The 17515-nt window shown below is 42.4% G+C and overlaps 1 protein-coding gene across 1 annotated transcript in view; it reads left to right on the top strand.

Moving 5' to 3' along the window:
* ADCY1 (adenylate cyclase 1) overlaps positions 1-17515 on the top strand; it is a 614659-nt gene that overhangs the window by 482224 nt on the left and 114920 nt on the right. The window contains exon 14 of the mRNA XM_069730375.1: positions 9633-9759. Within this exon, the coding sequence (XP_069586476.1) occupies positions 9633-9759 (127 nt within the window). The remainder of the gene's footprint in view (positions 1-9632; positions 9760-17515) is intronic.

The following is a 17515-nucleotide window of genomic DNA, read 5'->3' as shown; positions in this document are numbered from 1 at the left end:
CTCCATGTCTGCCATCCAACTGCCTGCCCGTGTATGTGTATCCTCCCACAAATTAATCACAGTATGCCTCTGTTCGCACAGCCTCTGAACCAAGGTGGAGTTCCACCTTGTTGCAACGTCGATTATTAGGCGGTGCTGGGGAAGATTCAGTGATCGCTGATGGTTCAGCATACGGCTGGAGTGTACGGGCGACCGGCGGATGTGTGAGCAAAGTCTTCGCACCTTCAGGAGCAGGGCTGGTAACTCTGGATAATTTTTGAGGAAGCACTGCACCACCAAGTTCAAGGTGTGAGCCAGGCAAGGTATGTGTTTAAGTTCTGAAAGGGCTATGGCAGCCATAAAATTCCGTTATCACTGACTACCTTGCCTGCCTCAAGATGTACGCTGCCCAGCCTTGACTGAGTTTGTTGCTGCAAGTACTCGGTCAGTACTTCTCGGTGTGTCTGTTGTCACCCAAACACTTCATTTCTAACACAGCTTGCTGACGCTTACCACTAGCTGTTCGATAATGGGACACCTCGTGTGCAACACTGGCAGCTGCGGATGGAGTGGTCATGTGACTGCGCTCTGTGGACGAGCCTTCGCTTTTGGAGGAGGGGTTGCGAACGCCTACAGCTGTTTCCTAGACCATGGGCTAGGCAGAACTGTCCCACTATGGCTGTCCCCTGTGGACCCTGCATCCACCACATTAACCCAGTGTGCCGTGATGGACACGTAACGTCCCTGGCTATGCCTACTGGTCCATGCATCTGTTGTGAGGTGCACCTTTCTACTGACTGATTGCCTCAGTGCATGGACAATGCGGTCTTTGACATGAATGGTATAAGGTGCGTTCGCAGCCTGGGGTCCACCGTGCAGAGATGAGACCTGCGGCTCAGTAATGGTGGACAGTATATGGTGGTATAATGTGAACACACATGGGTTAGCTTCACCCAGTATGTAAGGAAGCGAACCCTGTTTCATCACAGGGCCGCAATACCCTAGAGTGAATGCTAGTATTGGGTCACAGGACTCTGCCCCAAGGACACGGGGTTAGAGTCCCTCTAGACCACTAGCCCTCAGCGCCGCAACTGTGATGCCAGGGAAAAACCTAAATAATGATTTACTGCACTGAGTGCGTGCAGAGCCGCTCTGGCGAACACCACTAACCGCCCTAACTAGAGACAGATAAGCGCATTGGTTGTGCAAGGTGCCGCACTGCTAACGCTGCCGTTAGACGCTATAGATTGTGCCTGGTGCTGGATGGCACTAACTGGCCCTAGACAGCTACAACATTCGTGAGCATTCATCAACACTAGTGATGGAAATGATTCAGAGCTTTTACCAGAACAGGCACACATCCACACACATACAATAACTGATTTATACTATCGCATGGCCAAGCGGCCATGCAAACCTTTTATATCTGTAGCCTTTCAGGACCTTCCCAGTGCTTCAATCAGAGCCGCTACAGGACCTAAGCTTGTGACCCCCGACCACCAATGAGAGGTCATCCTGTGGGCATGCTCAGTAGAAGAAAAGCAGGACTTAGTCCCTGGAACGTCTGCTCATCTCTGATCAATGCTGGTTACAAAGGCTGAGCCTGGAATGGTAGCTGTAACCAAACGCACAGTATCTGCTTGAGGCAGACGCTGATACCGATGTCTCTGCTGAGCAGGCTCCACTGCGGCGGAAGGATAATGGGAGACTGCAGCAGACATGGTTTGAGATTCCCTCTGTGCAGCGGTGGGAACTTGACACCTAACACTTGTGGGGGATTTCCACTGTTTAGGCACATCAGCGTCTCTCTTTAGAATGGTGTCACTTTTTGGTATTTTCTATCATATAGACCCCACAAATTGACTTCAAATGTGATGTGGTCCCTAAAAAAAAAATGGTGTTGCAAAAATGAGAAATCGCTGGTCAACTTTTAACCCTTATAACTCCCTAACAAAAAAAAATTTTGGTTCCAAAATTGTGGTGATGTAAAGTAGACATGTGGGAAATGTTACTTATTAAGTATGTTGTGTAACATATCTCTGATTTAAGGGCATGAAAATTCAAATTTGGAAAATGGCTAACTTTTCAAAATGTTGGCAAAATTTTCATATTTTTCACAGGTAAACGCAAGTCATATCAAAGAAATGTTACCATTATCATGAAGTACAGTTTGTCATGAGAAAACAATGTGAAAATCACTGAGATCTGTTCAAGCGTTCCAGAGTTATCACCTTATAAAGGGACAGTGGTCCGAATTGTAAAAATTGGCCCGCTTATTAATGTGCAAACCACGTTAAAGAGAATCTGAAACATACTCAGTATAGATACTAGGTCTCTGTGGGTGCAAAAATGACTTGTGGGCCTGTTTTCCAAGGTGTGGTTGTTCATTAAAAACATTACACAATAAGTGCCATATTCTCATTTGAGTTCATATGAAATCATTTAAATGTTAAATCCCATGGCTTTTATATCACAATTTCTTACAGTTCTGCCTTTAGGATTTGAAATGGCTTTCATAAATCCCTGCTGAGATCTAAGGGGTAATGTTTCTTCTTGTGGAGAGTGACATTCTTGCCATGTCAGAGTAAAGAAACTAATATGCCATGCAATGTGCCTCTGGGAAATTATATGTACAGTACAAATTGTATTTTTAGACAGGAAAATGACTTGAACTCTATATTCTGGTTTGGTTTTTATCCTAAGTCATATGTCAAGGCTTTTTAGAGCATCGATATTGACCTCTACTTCCAATAGGTGGCACTAGAGTTCAAGTCCTCTTCCTCTCTGAAGAGGCAACATGCATATTTAATTTCCCAGAGGAGCATTGAATGATGTATAAGTCTCCTTACACTAACTTTCCAGGCATGTCACTGTCCACAAGGAGAAAAATTATTTCTTAGATTCCAGTCTTAAGCCCCTCCTGCAGCTAAATCCAATCTCATACTTTGCACTGATGAGGGTAAACACCCCAAAACTTTGTGTGTGCAAATTGAGATTCTCATTTGACTTTTATCCTAAGTCATGTTTCAAGGCTCGTTACAGGGTCAGTATTGACTTTTAGGATAGCTACTTTCAATTGGTGGCACAAGTAACAAATGTGTAAGCTTTCGAGACTACTCAGGTCTCTTCGTCAGGCATAGAATAATGCAAAAACTGAAGAATCACATATTTATACACAACTGCAGTACAGAAAGAAATAATTCCATAGATAAGACAAGTGACATGAAGCAGAAATATCATTATGGGAGAGTGATAAACAGTTGTGTCCATAAATATTGGAACTGTTCATAGATAAGGAGTGTGAATGTTTTATTGTCCTCTGATTGGGGTCTGGTTCTGTGTTCTGATGCCTCCACAAGGTCTGAGGAGCAACTTCCTTATTTGATGTAAAAAGACATAAATCCATGCGACACATTTATTCCTGCACTGTGTGTCAAAGTTGTCATGATTTTATACTCCCAGTCTCTTCTGTCTCTCTGAGATTTGAAGTTACCTTTTAATACAAGTAATCTCATGTCCATGGTGCTGTGATCTGGGATACAAAAATGTTTTGCAACAGGTAGATCCATTCTTTTTTCTCTTATTGTGTGGCGGCAAGAATTCATCCTTGTTCTAAGCTTTTGCCCTGTCTTCCCTACATACAGAACACCCGCTGGACATTTAGATGTGATGCAGCCCAAAGTACCTGGGATCTTGTAGTCCTGATGTGATTTGTGGATCTTTATCTTGTCTGTAGTCATTATAAATGGACAGGTTTTACATTTTTTCTTGTTGCAAGGAAAGGTTCCTGCAGCTGTTGGAATGAACAGGGAGTTCTAACAATGATGCTTCTTAGAATTGGGGTGGTGCCTAAAACACAGTAGTGAGGGATTTGGAAATATGGATTGTAGTCGGGCATCTTTTTGTAGTAAAGGTTGTAATTTCCGTGCAGCTCCCTTTAGCACCTCGAGATTTGGATTGTAGGTGACCACTAGAGGTACCCGGTTATTTTCTTCTTAAGCTTTGTAATGTAGCAGGTGATTCCTTAATATTCTAGTGGCTCTTGTAATTTGGTTTTGAATTGTTCTTGGATGGTAGCCCTGATTCAAAAAGGTCTTTCTTAGGCCACTAAGGTGTTTATCCCTATCCATGGGGTTGGAAAATATACGATTGTATCTGATGACTGTGTTATACATTATAGAAATCCCATGCCCACTGTCCTTCTTTTTAACCCGGTGTTAACTGACTTGTGGTGCGGATTTCCGAGACTAATCATGTAAAGTGCTGTCTTGTCTTTAGATGCAGTAAATCCACATAGTTCTAAAAGACAAGTACTTAATGTAGAACGCAGTGTTTATATGTATATATATGTTTGAGCATTGGAATATGATCACCCCTATAACCTGTCTTGATATTTCAGTCTACCCATTCCCTTAATAACTTTTGTCGTAGTTCTCTGCACCCACTCAAGTTAAGCTATGTCCTTCTTATACACTGAAGCTTAAAATTAAACAGTATTCTAACTGTGACCTGACCAGTGAATTGTATAGAGGCTAAAACTGTGTTCTTGTCATGAGCATCGATGCGTGCAATAACCCCTTCATGACATATGACATACATCTACGTTATATGTCATGTTGCTGCCTTTGATGTGGGCGTGCACGCCGAGCTCGCACCTTTCCCAGCAGATGATAGCTGACTTAATCAGCCATCATGTGCCTTTAGCGGAGTTCTTCATACAGCTGTTAACCTGGTAAATCTTGCTGTCAATCTCTGACAGCGGCATTTAAGGCTAGGTTCACACTGTGTTAACAGCAGCCCGTTTAACACATATGTAACGGGCTGCTGTTTAATGCAAGTGCCAACTTGTCACATCGCTAGCGCAGATAGAGCATCTGCTAGCTCTACATGCACTAGCAATGACAGACCCAGAAGCGCTGCAACCCGCGTTCCAGGGTCCGTCACTCAATGACGGCACATGGCTAGCGCACGCCCATTGTGGGCGTGCGCTAGCAATGCATCCGACATAGAACTTAATGGCGGCTTTAATGGACTACGTTACACCGCGTTATGCCGCAGTGTAATGTAGTCCATCTAACGGACTGCCAAAACTAAATGTGAACCCAGCCTAACGCTTGCCAGGAGGAGGGCGCATCATTGCACATGCCCATCGGTGTGCTTTTGATGTGATCGCGGTATGTCGATGGATTGCCATGACAGTCGGGGGTCTGCTGAAGACCCCTGTGCCTGTAATTATGATATTCTTAGGAAAGCCAGCCTGTAGCTGTTGTTCATATGAGATTGTGATTTTCCTGTGCTGAAGCCCTACTATGTATAGTGCAAGCAAACCGATTATCTCAGCTTCAAGTTTCCTGACTATTAAATACAGTAGATAGTAAAAAAAATGTTTTACAGAATAAGAGGACAAAAAAAAGTTCAAATTACCCCCCTTTTGCTCCATTAAAGGGAACCTGTCACCCTCAAAATCGAAGGTGAGCTAAGCCCACCGGCATCAGGGGCTTATGTACAGCATTCTGGAATGCTGTAGATAAGCCCCCGATGTATCCTGAAAGATGAGAAAAATAGGTTACATTATACTCACCTGGGCCGGCGGTCCAGTCCGATGGGCGTCACGGTCCAGTCCAGGGCTCACATCTTCATAGGATGACGTCCTCTTCTTGTCTTCATGCTGTGGCTCTGGGCGCAGGCGCCGGGCCTCTCTGACCTTTCCCGGCAAAGTACGCCTCCGCTGGAGCTGCAGTGTTAGGACAAGAAGAGGACGTCATCGTAAGAAGATGGGAGGCGCCGGACCGCGACGCCCATCGGACCAGAACTGCAATGTTTCAGGATACATCGGGGGCTTATCTACAGCATTACAGCAACATTACAAAATTTACAAAAAAATGCAACAAAGGAAATCAAAACATCATATCTACCCACAAAAAGTCACACAGCCCGAGATCCTGAAAATTGAAAGTGTTACGTGTCTCTGAAAATGGTGACCTAAGCAAAGTTGTTTGTTTTTTGTTTTTTACAAATTTCTGAATGTTTATTCACCAGTCACCACTAAAATTTGAAAAATGTATACATATTTGGTATCTGCGTAATTCTACTGACCTGGATAATTATTGATATTTCCCAGTCATTTTCACTGTATAGTGAACATGGTAAATAAGAAACCCAAAAAACTATTGTGAAATTGCACTTTTTTTTCCGCTTCACAGTGCATCACTTGATAAAATGAAATTGGTCATTCAAAAGTACAACTCATCCTTCAAAAAACAAGTGCTTATACGGTTATATAGCTGGACAAATAAAAAAAAACTTACAGTATGACTCTTAGGCCGGCGTCACACACAGCGTAAAACAATACGGTCCGTATATTACGGCCGTAATACGCTGAAAAGTCCCGAAAAAAGTGGTCCGTAGCTCCTCCGTAGGCAGGGTGTGTCAGCGTTTTTTGCGCATGGCATCCTCCGTATGTAATCCGTATGGCATCCGTACTGCGTGGTTTTCTCGCAGGCTAGCAAAACCAACATACCGCTATAGAAGTGATCCATGTGTCCCAAAAAGAAAAGAAAATATATATATACTGTCTATATATATATATATACATATATATATATATATATATATATATATATATATATATATGTCAGTAGACACATATATTAGAGAGAAAAGCCGGTAATTCAGTGCGGTGTACAGTAAAATCACACTGACAGCTTACAGTAGAATAGGTAGAATAGATGTGTACACATAGAATAGGTATATATATATATATATATATATATGTCAGTGAGACACATATATGTATATATATTAATATTTATTCCAGCGCTAGACAGCTTGAAAGCCGGTAATTCAATTACCGGCTTTTTCCTTCTCCTTCCTAAAACCCGACATGATTTGAGACATGGTTTACATACAGTAAACCATGTCTTCTCTCCATTTTTTTTGCAGATTCCACACTACTAATGACATTAGTAGTGTGGAATCTGCAAAAAAAATGGAGAGAAGACATGGTTTACTGTATGTAAACCATGTCTCAAATCATGTCGGGTTTTAGGAAGGAGAAGGAAAAAGCCGGTAATTGAATTACCGGCTTTCAAGCTGTCTAGCGCTGGAATAAATATTAATATATATACATATATGTGTCTCACTGACATATATATATATATATACCTATTCTATGTGTACACATTTATTCTACCTATTCTACTGTAAGCTGTCAGTGTGATTTTACTGTACACCGCACTGAATTACCGGCTTTCATCTCTAACAGCGCTGCGTATTTCTCGCAAGTCACGCTGCTTGTCCGTGTGTAATCCGTATTTTTCACGCTTCCATAGACTTTCATTGGCGTATTTCTTGCGCAGTACGGTGACAAACGCAGCATGCTGCGATTTTGTACGGCCGTAGAAAGCCGTATAATACTGATCAGTAAAATACGGCAAATAGGAGCAGGGGCATAGAGAATAATTGTGCCGTATTTTTTGCGAGTTTTACGGACGTAGATTCTGCGCTCTTACGTCCGTAAAACTCGCATGTGTGACGGCGGCCTTAGAAGAAAGGGAGAAGCAAAATAATAAAAAAAAGAAAATTACTGCAATGTGACGGGGTTAATGAATTCTGTAATTGTATTTGCCTTGGCAGCAGCTGCCTGGCACTGGTCACTCTAAGTCCACGTTAACACATTTGGTATTTGGTCAGTATTTTATCTCAGTATTTGTAAGGCAAAACCAGGAGTGGGTGATAATACAGAAGTGGTGACGGGTTTCTATTAGGCTATGTGCACACGCTGCAGATTACTCTGCAGATTTTTGTGGACTGATTTTGGTAAATCCGCAGGTAAACCGCACTGCGGATTTCCCATGGATTTACCATGATTTTTTGCGGATTTTGTGCGGATTCCACCTGCGGTTTTACACCTGCGGATTCCTATTATGGAGCAGGTGTAAACCGCTGCGGAACCCGCACAAACAATTGACATGCTGCGGAAAAAACAATGCTACTTTTCCGCGCGTTTTTTCCGCAGCATGTGCACTGCAGATTTTGTTTTTCATAGGTTTACATGGTACTGTAAACTCATGGAAAACTGCTGTGAATCCGCAGCGGCCAATCCGCAGCGGATCCGCAGCAAAATCCACAACGTGTGCACATACCCTTATACTTTTCCTCTGATTGCTCCACTCCTGGTTTTGGCTTAAAAAATACTGATGTAAAATACTGACCAAATACTGAATGTGTGAATGTGGTATAAAAGTGAGTTTATTATCCATCAATATCTTCAAGTCTTTTATCAGTAACAGTTTTGCTTATCGCCTTTTTATTAGGTAAATAATTCTAGATTTTGCTTCCTGTAATTATTTTGTTCATTATAATTCACACCTAAAAGTGTTCTCTCTGTCTTCTGGACATTTCCCACACTGGCATGTGGCACCTGAAAGATGCTGCAAATTCCTTTAAAATTAATGAATTTAGTGCTTCTTTCTGCAGCGCACTGTTCATCAAAACTGGCATATAGTCTCATCTATAATGCAAAAACATAATAGAGAGCTTCATAAAATCTGTGCAAGAGGAAATGGGTAAATGACCACAGCTTCAGATCTAATAAGCTGCCGGTCAATAGTGTTACAAGGTGGTACACAGCATTTTAGTGGAATTGCACAAATGTATAACAAAAGTTTTACTAAAAAAAAGCCTCTCCAAAAATGGATACATTCCTTTTTTTAAAAACACATAATTTTGTAATTGTTCACCATAAAAAGATACGGTACATATTTGATAGCCCTACATTCACAACAATCTGTAAAATAACTTGTGCCCTATTTCTACCACATAGTGCATGGTATAAAATGGAACAAGCCCTCTTGTGGCTATAGAATTTATATTTTTATATGATTGATTAAGGTGCAAAAATGCTAAAAAAAAATCATATTTGGTGCCACCACATTACTGCTGACCCAGAAAATTTATATAACTTTTTTATTATTGATAAACTGAAAAAAAACAAACAAAAAAAAACCAAAAACAGTGGCAAAAGAATTTAAGCCTTATACAGCTACAATTTACCGTATATATAAAAATAACTGTTATGGCTTTTGGAATGTAAAAGGTAAAAAAATAAAGCAAAATACCTTGATCCAAAGGCCCAAATGGGTCAGGTCACAAGGAGAGTTGCATCTAGTTGGTCTTGGTCACATAAAGCAGATACGGTATGTTGCAGATTTTTTGTCTGGCTTCATGGGCGTAAATCAGCAGTAAATTACCGTACAAGAAAGTAGGTAAGATTTTAACAAATCTTAACCAGGAGCTGTAGAAAAAAAAATCTCCATCAAAATCGACATTTGGCACAAATTTTTAATGTGCTTTATGTTAACTGTTTCTTCAGATGTTCACAGCATAATTTTAGGCGAAATCTGAAACTTCTTTTATCCTTTCTATGAGACATGTGAACGTCTATGCTTTATGAATTATCAAATCTGATTTAATTAAGTCAATTTTTATATTGCCAGGTTATTTTTGCTGAATCTATAGGAGATTACAGTATTTTTTTAAATCAATGCAGAGATTGAAATACATATCAAATCCTATGAAAAATTAGCATTTTACATGAATGAATCAAATGTTTTATATTCTTCACAATATCCTGTCTTCTTTTTGTTTTAAAGGCGAGGATCATTTTATATGCGTGGTTATGAACCGATTCTAGCCATTTTGCTGTTTTCCTGTGCTTTAGCACTTCATTCTAGACAAGTGGACTTAAAATTACGCTTGGACTACCTCTGGGCTGTGCAGGTAACTTTTTATTACACTTTTACTTGAAATGATTTAAAATAAAAGATGTTTGGTGTTCACTTCCTGATAAATTTCCTGTAAAGCAGACTGACAATTCTTTGACAGCATTAAAAATTCTCTTTTTTGTTAGCAATCGTAGCCCTACAAGCTGTTACACTGAGAGGCGTCATACAGAACCTCATTTTTATCAGCAGAAAATTATCACTAGAGGACTACCAAACCTATCTATTAGCTCTATATAACCCCACCCCAGAAACTGATTGACAGTTTTCTGCCTATGCAAAGTATACAAAAAGCTGTGGTGTGGGCTTGTGGTTATACAGAGCTCAACATCCAGAGAACTGATAAATTGGCAGGAGATAAAACAATGCATTTATGAAAACTATAGCAAACAGCCCAGAAAGTGATACATCACTAGAATCAGAGTTTTTGCCCCATTACTTCTATGGGTTAACAAAAACCTGGTGACTGAATCTCTTTAATAAGTTATATACTTCCTTATGAGGGGCAAGTGTGTGAAATAAATGAAAAAATGCAGAAATACAAAAACACAAAGAAAAATAATTAAATAGAAAAAAACACCGCCTGTCCGAATTGCTGTTTCTACCCCCAACCATATCAAAATATATATGTCTAATATATAAAAATAATTTCTTCAGAATGGGGATCAAAGTGTAAAAGGGTGTTTAGTGACCCTTTGTGGTGGTAATATTAAAAAATGTGAAAAGTTAACAAGGATATCTTATTTTTCTTCACTTTTTGTCCTGATGTCAGCCAAAAAACCCTCAAAATTGACATAAAAATAAATCCCTGCCTACTGTGAAAAAGAGGAAACATTATTTTAACATGGAAACAAGCATTTTTTCAGAACCATTAAAAGTGTTTTTACAATAAAACCCAAAACTGTGCTTAGCGAGTGTGTTAATCCTGATGACTAAAATAGGCCTTCTCCTGAATATGTTCAAGATCTATTATAACTCCATTATTTACAAAATTAATCATAACGGATCAGTAATTTTAATCATATTTTCTGTAAAAACATATGCACCATGTATGTTTTACTTCTTTGGATACATTTGTACTTCCGTTCTTTTCACCTCTGTGCTCTTTTTCAGTGGATTTCTTGCTTCCTTTTCTTCAAGTTCAGTGTATGTCCTATACTGTCTAAGGGCTCATACTCACTTGCGAGAAAAATGGATGAGTGCAATCCGATAACTCGGATCAATGTTATTCAATGTGTGACATCTCATCTACAGTTTTTTTCTCAGCTGAAATCGGACTGAGAAAAAAATCGCATCATGCTGCGATTTGCTGTATATCTCAGATGAGATGCAAGTCAATAAATGCGAGAAAAAAACGCACAGCATTCGCACCATGCTATCCGTTTTTTACGTACCGCTGTCCTTTGAAAAGCCGGTAATTCATATGCCGCTACTGTAAAAATCACACTGACAGGTTATAATAGAAAAGATAGAATAGATATATACACATAGAATACATATATACACTGCTCAAAAAAAGGGAACACTAAAATCCCACATCCTAGATATCACTGAATGAAATATTCCAGTTGTAAATCTTTATTCATTATATAGTGGAATATGTTGAGAACAATAAAACCTAAAAAATTATTAGAGTAAATCACAACTAATATCCCACGGAGGTTAGGAGTTGGAATGATGCTCAAAGTCAAAGTGAAAAATAAAGGTACAGGCTGATCCAACTTCAGTGGAAATGCCTCAAGACAAGGAAATGATGCTCAGTAGTGTGTGTTGCCTCCACATACCTGTATGACCTCCCTACAATGCCTGTGCATGCTCCTAATGAGGCGGTGGATGGTCTCCTGAGGACGCTCCTCCTAGACGTGGACTATAGCATCCTCCAACTCCTGGACATTCTGTGGTGCAACGTGATGTTGGTGGATGGTGCAAGACATGATGTCCCAGATGTGTTCAATCGGATTCAGGTCTGGGGAATGGGTGGGCCAGTCCATAGCTTCAATGCGTTCATCTTGCAGGAACTGCTGACACACCCCAGCCACATGAGGTCTAGCATTGTCCTGCTTTAGGTGGAACCCAGGGCCAACCGACTCTGTCACGTCTGTCACATGTGCTCAGTGTTAACCTGCTTTCATCTGTGAAGAGCACAGGGCTCCAGTGGCGAATTTGCCAATCCTGGTGTTCTGTGGCAAATGCCGAGCATCCTGCAACGTGTTGGGCTGTGAGCACAGCCCCCATCTGTGGACATTGAGCACTCAGGCCATCCTCATGGAGTCGGTTTGTAACAGTTTGTGCAGACACATGTGGATCGCCCCCACGTAAGAGCAATGGAGTACTCGGTACCGTGTCCTTCAGTTCCCTCAGCTGGGATGTCACGGTGGCCCGACCCAGACGGTGGCCCTATGAGGGGCACCCAATAAAAGGGGTAGAGTTTGTAGATAACGGTAGTGTTCGTGACGCCACCTGTGGTATTCGGTCAGGATGACCGACGCTGCTTTGGGGTCCGCTGGGGTGATGGAATGGCAGCTAGATGGTATACCTTCCCACAGGTGAAGTATATCCCCAGGGCTTCCCAAAAGTGTAAATGGTGATGGTGGATGGTGCAATGTGCGGTGAATAACAAGGACACAATGGGTGCAGTCTCTTTACTTTTACTGAAGGCTTCAACATCCACAGTCCAGAGTGCCGGATGACAGGGTAGGCAGAGTCTGGCCAGTCTGATGGCAATTCCAGAGTCCCCCTATCCAGGTGGAAATCAGTAGCCTTCCCCTTGCACACAGTGACGTAGTAAGTCCCTACATGCATTAGCTCCCATAGGGTCCTCACTCTTGTTACTCTTCTCTCTGTCCCCCAGATGGATAGGACAAACCCGTATGACGCTGGTGGCCTGAGCCTATTTTATAGGGACCCTAGCGTCGCCCCTCCTCCACGTTGCCACCTTGTCTGCTTAGGTTCTTAGGTTGGGCTGCCAACTTGGAATCGACTGTCCTGCCGGTCTCTGAAGTAAAGCGTAGTCTATTACTCCCTCGGTGTTCCGGCTACCGGATCTGCGCTCAGTGGGAGGCAGCCTGCTCCTAGCTGGTCTCCCACTGGTGTTTTACTCCTGTTGCTACGACTTCTGTGCTCACTCACTAGGGCACACTTCCTTTCTTGTCCTTTCTTAGGAGGCTGCCGCATGGGTTGCAGGCGCAGCTCCGTATCCTTCTTTTCTTTTCCTGGGACGAGCCCAGTCTGCTCCTCTCCTGTCCTACTGACTATCTCCTTCTCCCTCCAGTCAGCTTCTCTCTGTTTCCTAACCAAACCCCCAGTTTTACCCAAGTGTGAGGAGTGGCCTAATAGATAGAACCTTTTGCTCCCCTGGTGGCCGGCGTGTGAAGTGTGTATGTGGCTGTGATACCTGGCAGGGTGAACTCCTTTGGTGCCATCAGACGTAACATCGCTCCCCCTGGTGGAAGAACGACATTACTGCAACGACCAGGACTCTGGGGCGCTGCACATGCACATTTGTAGCCTGCTGGAGGTCATTTTGCAGGGCTCTGGCAGTGTTCCTCCTGTTCCTCCTTACACAAAGGCTGAGGTAGCAGTCCTGCTGCTGGGTTGTTGCCCTCCCATGGCCCCTTCCATGTCTCCTGGCGTACTGGCCTGTCTCCTGGTAGCGCCTCCAGCCTCTGGACACTACGCTGACAGACACAGCAAACCTTCTTGCTACAGCTCGCATTGATGTGCCATCCTAGATAAGCTGCACTACCTGAGCAACTTGTGCGGGTTGTAGTGTCCGTCTCATGCTACCACGAGTGTGAAAGAACAACCAACATTCAAAAGTGACCAAAACACCAGCCAGAAAGCATTGGTACTGAGATGTCGTCTGTGGTCCCACCTGCAGAACCACTCTTTTAATGAGTGCGTCTTGAACACAATTTTTTAAGAGTTAGGTCAGACAACTGTTCTTAATTAATTTTTGGATGCTGAATCCAGAAATGATCTCAGTTTTTCTCTATCACGTCAAGTTTTTGAACTATAGGATTTTTGTCTTCTCAAAACTATGTAAACTACTGTACCTAAAATGTGTTGTTTTTTTAAATAGTACAAATATGAACAAAAAATGAAATATATAAGAAATAGGCATTACAAAGTTGTGACTACTCTTACAAGTTGCCACGTAGCTCTATATGAGTCGAATTGTAATTAGATAACAAGTCTTATTACAGATATCAGTGCAATTGTGCTTCTCTGGCAGGTAAGTTGTGTAGGAAAAACTTGACGTGCTAGAAAAAAACTGACTACATTTTTGGAATCAGCATGCCAATTTTAGTATAAATCAGCTCAAAAACCTAACTCAACAGAAATTTTTTTTCAAATTGTTCCCCTGTGATTGCAATTACTTTCATCTGTTGTCTATTCCATGTGCACAACAACATGTGAAATTGATTGTCAAATAGTGTTGCTTCCGAAGTGGACAGTTTTATTTTACAGAAGTTTAATTTACTTGGAGTTATATTCTGTTGTTTAAGTGTTCCCTTTATTTTTTGAGCAGTCTATATACATGTCAGTGACAAACACACATATATATACAGGGGTTGGACAAAATAATGGAAACACCTGGAAACATCAACAGAAGTTAGTTTAATATGGTGTACGTCCGCCTTTTGCGGTGATTACAGCCTCAATTCTCCAAGGTATGGATTCATACAAGGTGTAAATTGTTTCCAAAGTAATTTTAGCCAATTCTGCAGTTAAAACACGCTCCAGTCTAACTTGAATCTCTAAAATCGACCATAAATGCTAAATAATGTTGAGGTCTGGGGATTGTGTGGGCCAGATGAGATGCTCAACTTCATTAGAATGTTCCTCGTGCCATGCTTTAACGATTCTAGCTGTAGGAATTGGTGCATTGTCATCCTGAAAGATGGCGTTCCCCTCCGCCATGTTTTACGGTTGGGAGAAGGCAGTCTGGATGGAATGCTTCTTTCGGCTGTCTCCAAACGTACACTCGGCCGGAGGTAGGAAATAGGGTAAACGATGATTCGTCTGAGAACATCACATGTTTCCACTGCTCGAGGGACCAATTCTGGAGGTTTCTACACCACTCTAAACCCTTGGCAACATTTGTCATGGAGAGCAGCGGTTTTCTAATTGCAGCTCTTCCGTGGAATCCAGATTTGTGCTGCTCCCGACTAACAGTTTTCATGGAAACTGGGTTCTGTAGGTGTTCATTGAGATCAGCAGTCGACTTTGACTTTCGGCCGGACTTGTGCTTTGCTGCAGACGTTTCTCATTCTCTTTCAAACTCAGTCATTACTTTGGAGACAGTACCTCTTGACATGCCAAGCATTCGGGCACTTTCTGTTACACGAGCGCCTGCCATACGAGCACCAACAATTTGGCCTCTTTGAAAATCCAAGAGGTCTGCCATTGGTATCAGGTTCTCATCAATGTTCTTACAATTCTACAAAACAAACAGTTAATTTACATACACATATTACATAACACAAATAATCAACTACAAAACATTACCATATGTCACGGTTTGCATGTTTATAACATGTTCGAAGATTATGATGCCAAAACGTTAGGTATTTCCATTATTTTGTCCATTCCCTGTATATATATATATATATATATATATATATATTACATGGATAGAGAGATAGATAGAAGAAAAGCCGGTAATTCATTTGTCGGCTTCTGTAAAATCACTGCAGGAGCCGACTGGATAGAACAGATAGATTACATACAGTAAATACATGTAGAATAGGTACCGTATATACTTGTGTATAAGATGAGTTTTTTAGCATGTTTTTTGTGCTGAAAACGCCCCCTTGGCTTATACACGAGTCACGGTCCCAGAAAGCCAGCAGGAAGGGGGAGTGGCGAAGCAGCTGGTCACAGAGGCCAGAGCCGGCGGCTGTGTCTAAAGCCTGTGCTGCTGCTGTAATAGCGCACAGTGCCAGCTGCAGCCATGGCTTCCAGCACTTATTATACTCACCTACCGACGTACCCTCGGTGCTGGCACTGTGCCTCGTTCCGGCCACCGGCGCCTGCAGATCTTCCAGCCGAGCGGTCATGTGACAGTGCTCATTAAGGTAATGAATATGCGTGCCTCTCCACTCCAATAGGCTTGGCGTGCATATTCGTTACCTTAATGAGCGGGGCCATGTGATTGCTCAGCAGGAAGAGCTACTAGAAGCCGCAACAAGATGCAGTGCCATTGAGGGAGCGCAGGCAGGTAAATAAGATGTTTTTTTTAAACATGATTCATACGTAGGGATAAGGGGATAAGGAGCAATGCACACCAGGACAGGGACTGGGGAGCTATGCATACCAGGACAGGGACTGGGGAGCCATGCACATCAGGACAGGGACTGGGGAGCCATGCACACCAGGATAGGAACTGGGGAGCCATGCACACCAGGACAGGGACTGGGGAGCAATGCACACCAGGACAGGTACTGGAGAGCCATGTACACCAGGAAAGGGACTGGGGAGCCATGCACACCAGGACAGGAAATGGGGAGCCATGCACACCAGGACAGGGACTGGGGAGCCATGCACACCAGGACAGGAACTGGAGAGCCATGTACACCAAGACAGGGACTGGAGAGCCATGTACACCAGGACAGGGACTGGGGAGCCATTCATACCAGGACAGGGATGAGAGAGTCATGCATACACTGACAGGGACTAGGGAACCATGCATAAAATGACAGGGACTGTGGAGCCATGCATACAATGACAGGGACTGTTGTTGTGAATTCTGTGGCTGAATTCACTCCTGTGGTCACAAGTGGTACTGCAGCTTCTGAGCTTCCTCCCTCAGGTGTTCTGGTGAGCTCGTTAACTGCTTCATTACTTAACTCCGCCTGATGCTGCTATCCTTGCTCCTTGTCAATGTTTCAGTGTTGGATCTGAGCTTCTCCTGATTGTTCCTGTGACTTGCTGCTCTGTATAGCTAAGTGCTTTTTGTTTTTTTGTTGCTTTTTTTCTGTTCAGCTTGTCTTTTGTTTTGCTGGAAGCTCTGAGACGCAAAGGGTGTACCGCCGTGCCGTTAGTTCGGCACGGTGGGTTTTTTTTGCCCCCTTTGCGTGGTTTTGCTTTAGGGTTTTTTGTAGACTGCAAAGTTCGCTTTACTGTCCTCGCTCTGTCCTAGAATATCGGGCCCCACTTTGCTGAATCTATTTCATCCCTACGTTTTGTCTTTTCATCTTACTCACAGTCATTATATGTGGGGGGCTGCCTTTTCCTTTGGGGAATTTCTCTGGGGCAAGTCAGGCCTATTTTTCTATCTTCAGGCTAGCTAGTTTCTTAGGCTGTGCCGAGTTGCCTAGGTAGTTGTTAGGCGCAATCCACAGCCGCTTTTAGTTGTGTTTAGGATAGGATCAGGTGTGCAGTCTACAGAGTTTCCACGTCTCAGAGCTCGTTCTTGTATTTTTGGGTATTTGTCAGATCACTGTGTGCGCTCTGATCGCTAAGCACACTGTGTCTCTGGATTGCCTTCATAACACCTGTCATTAGCAAACATAACAGTACAAGGAGCCAACTAATGATTCTCAATAGAGGGAAAGAAAAAGTTCTGACATCATTTTTTTTTTTTTTTTTCTGCTCTGTGTTCACTTTTTTTTTTCCCCTAGACATTTGGGTGATTCTGGACACAGGTGTGGACATGGATATTCAGGGTCTGTGCTCTTCAATGGATAATCTCGTTATAAATGTACAAAAAATTCAAGATACTATTGATCAGAAATCTATGTTAGAACCAA

Source organism: Ranitomeya imitator, chromosome 6 (genome assembly GCF_032444005.1).
Source record: "Ranitomeya imitator isolate aRanImi1 chromosome 6, aRanImi1.pri, whole genome shotgun sequence".
In the NCBI taxonomy this organism is placed as follows: Eukaryota; Metazoa; Chordata; class Amphibia; order Anura; family Dendrobatidae; genus Ranitomeya; species Ranitomeya imitator.
Note: the sequence above shows the minus strand (reverse complement) of the source record. Positions and strands in the feature narration are given on the sequence as shown.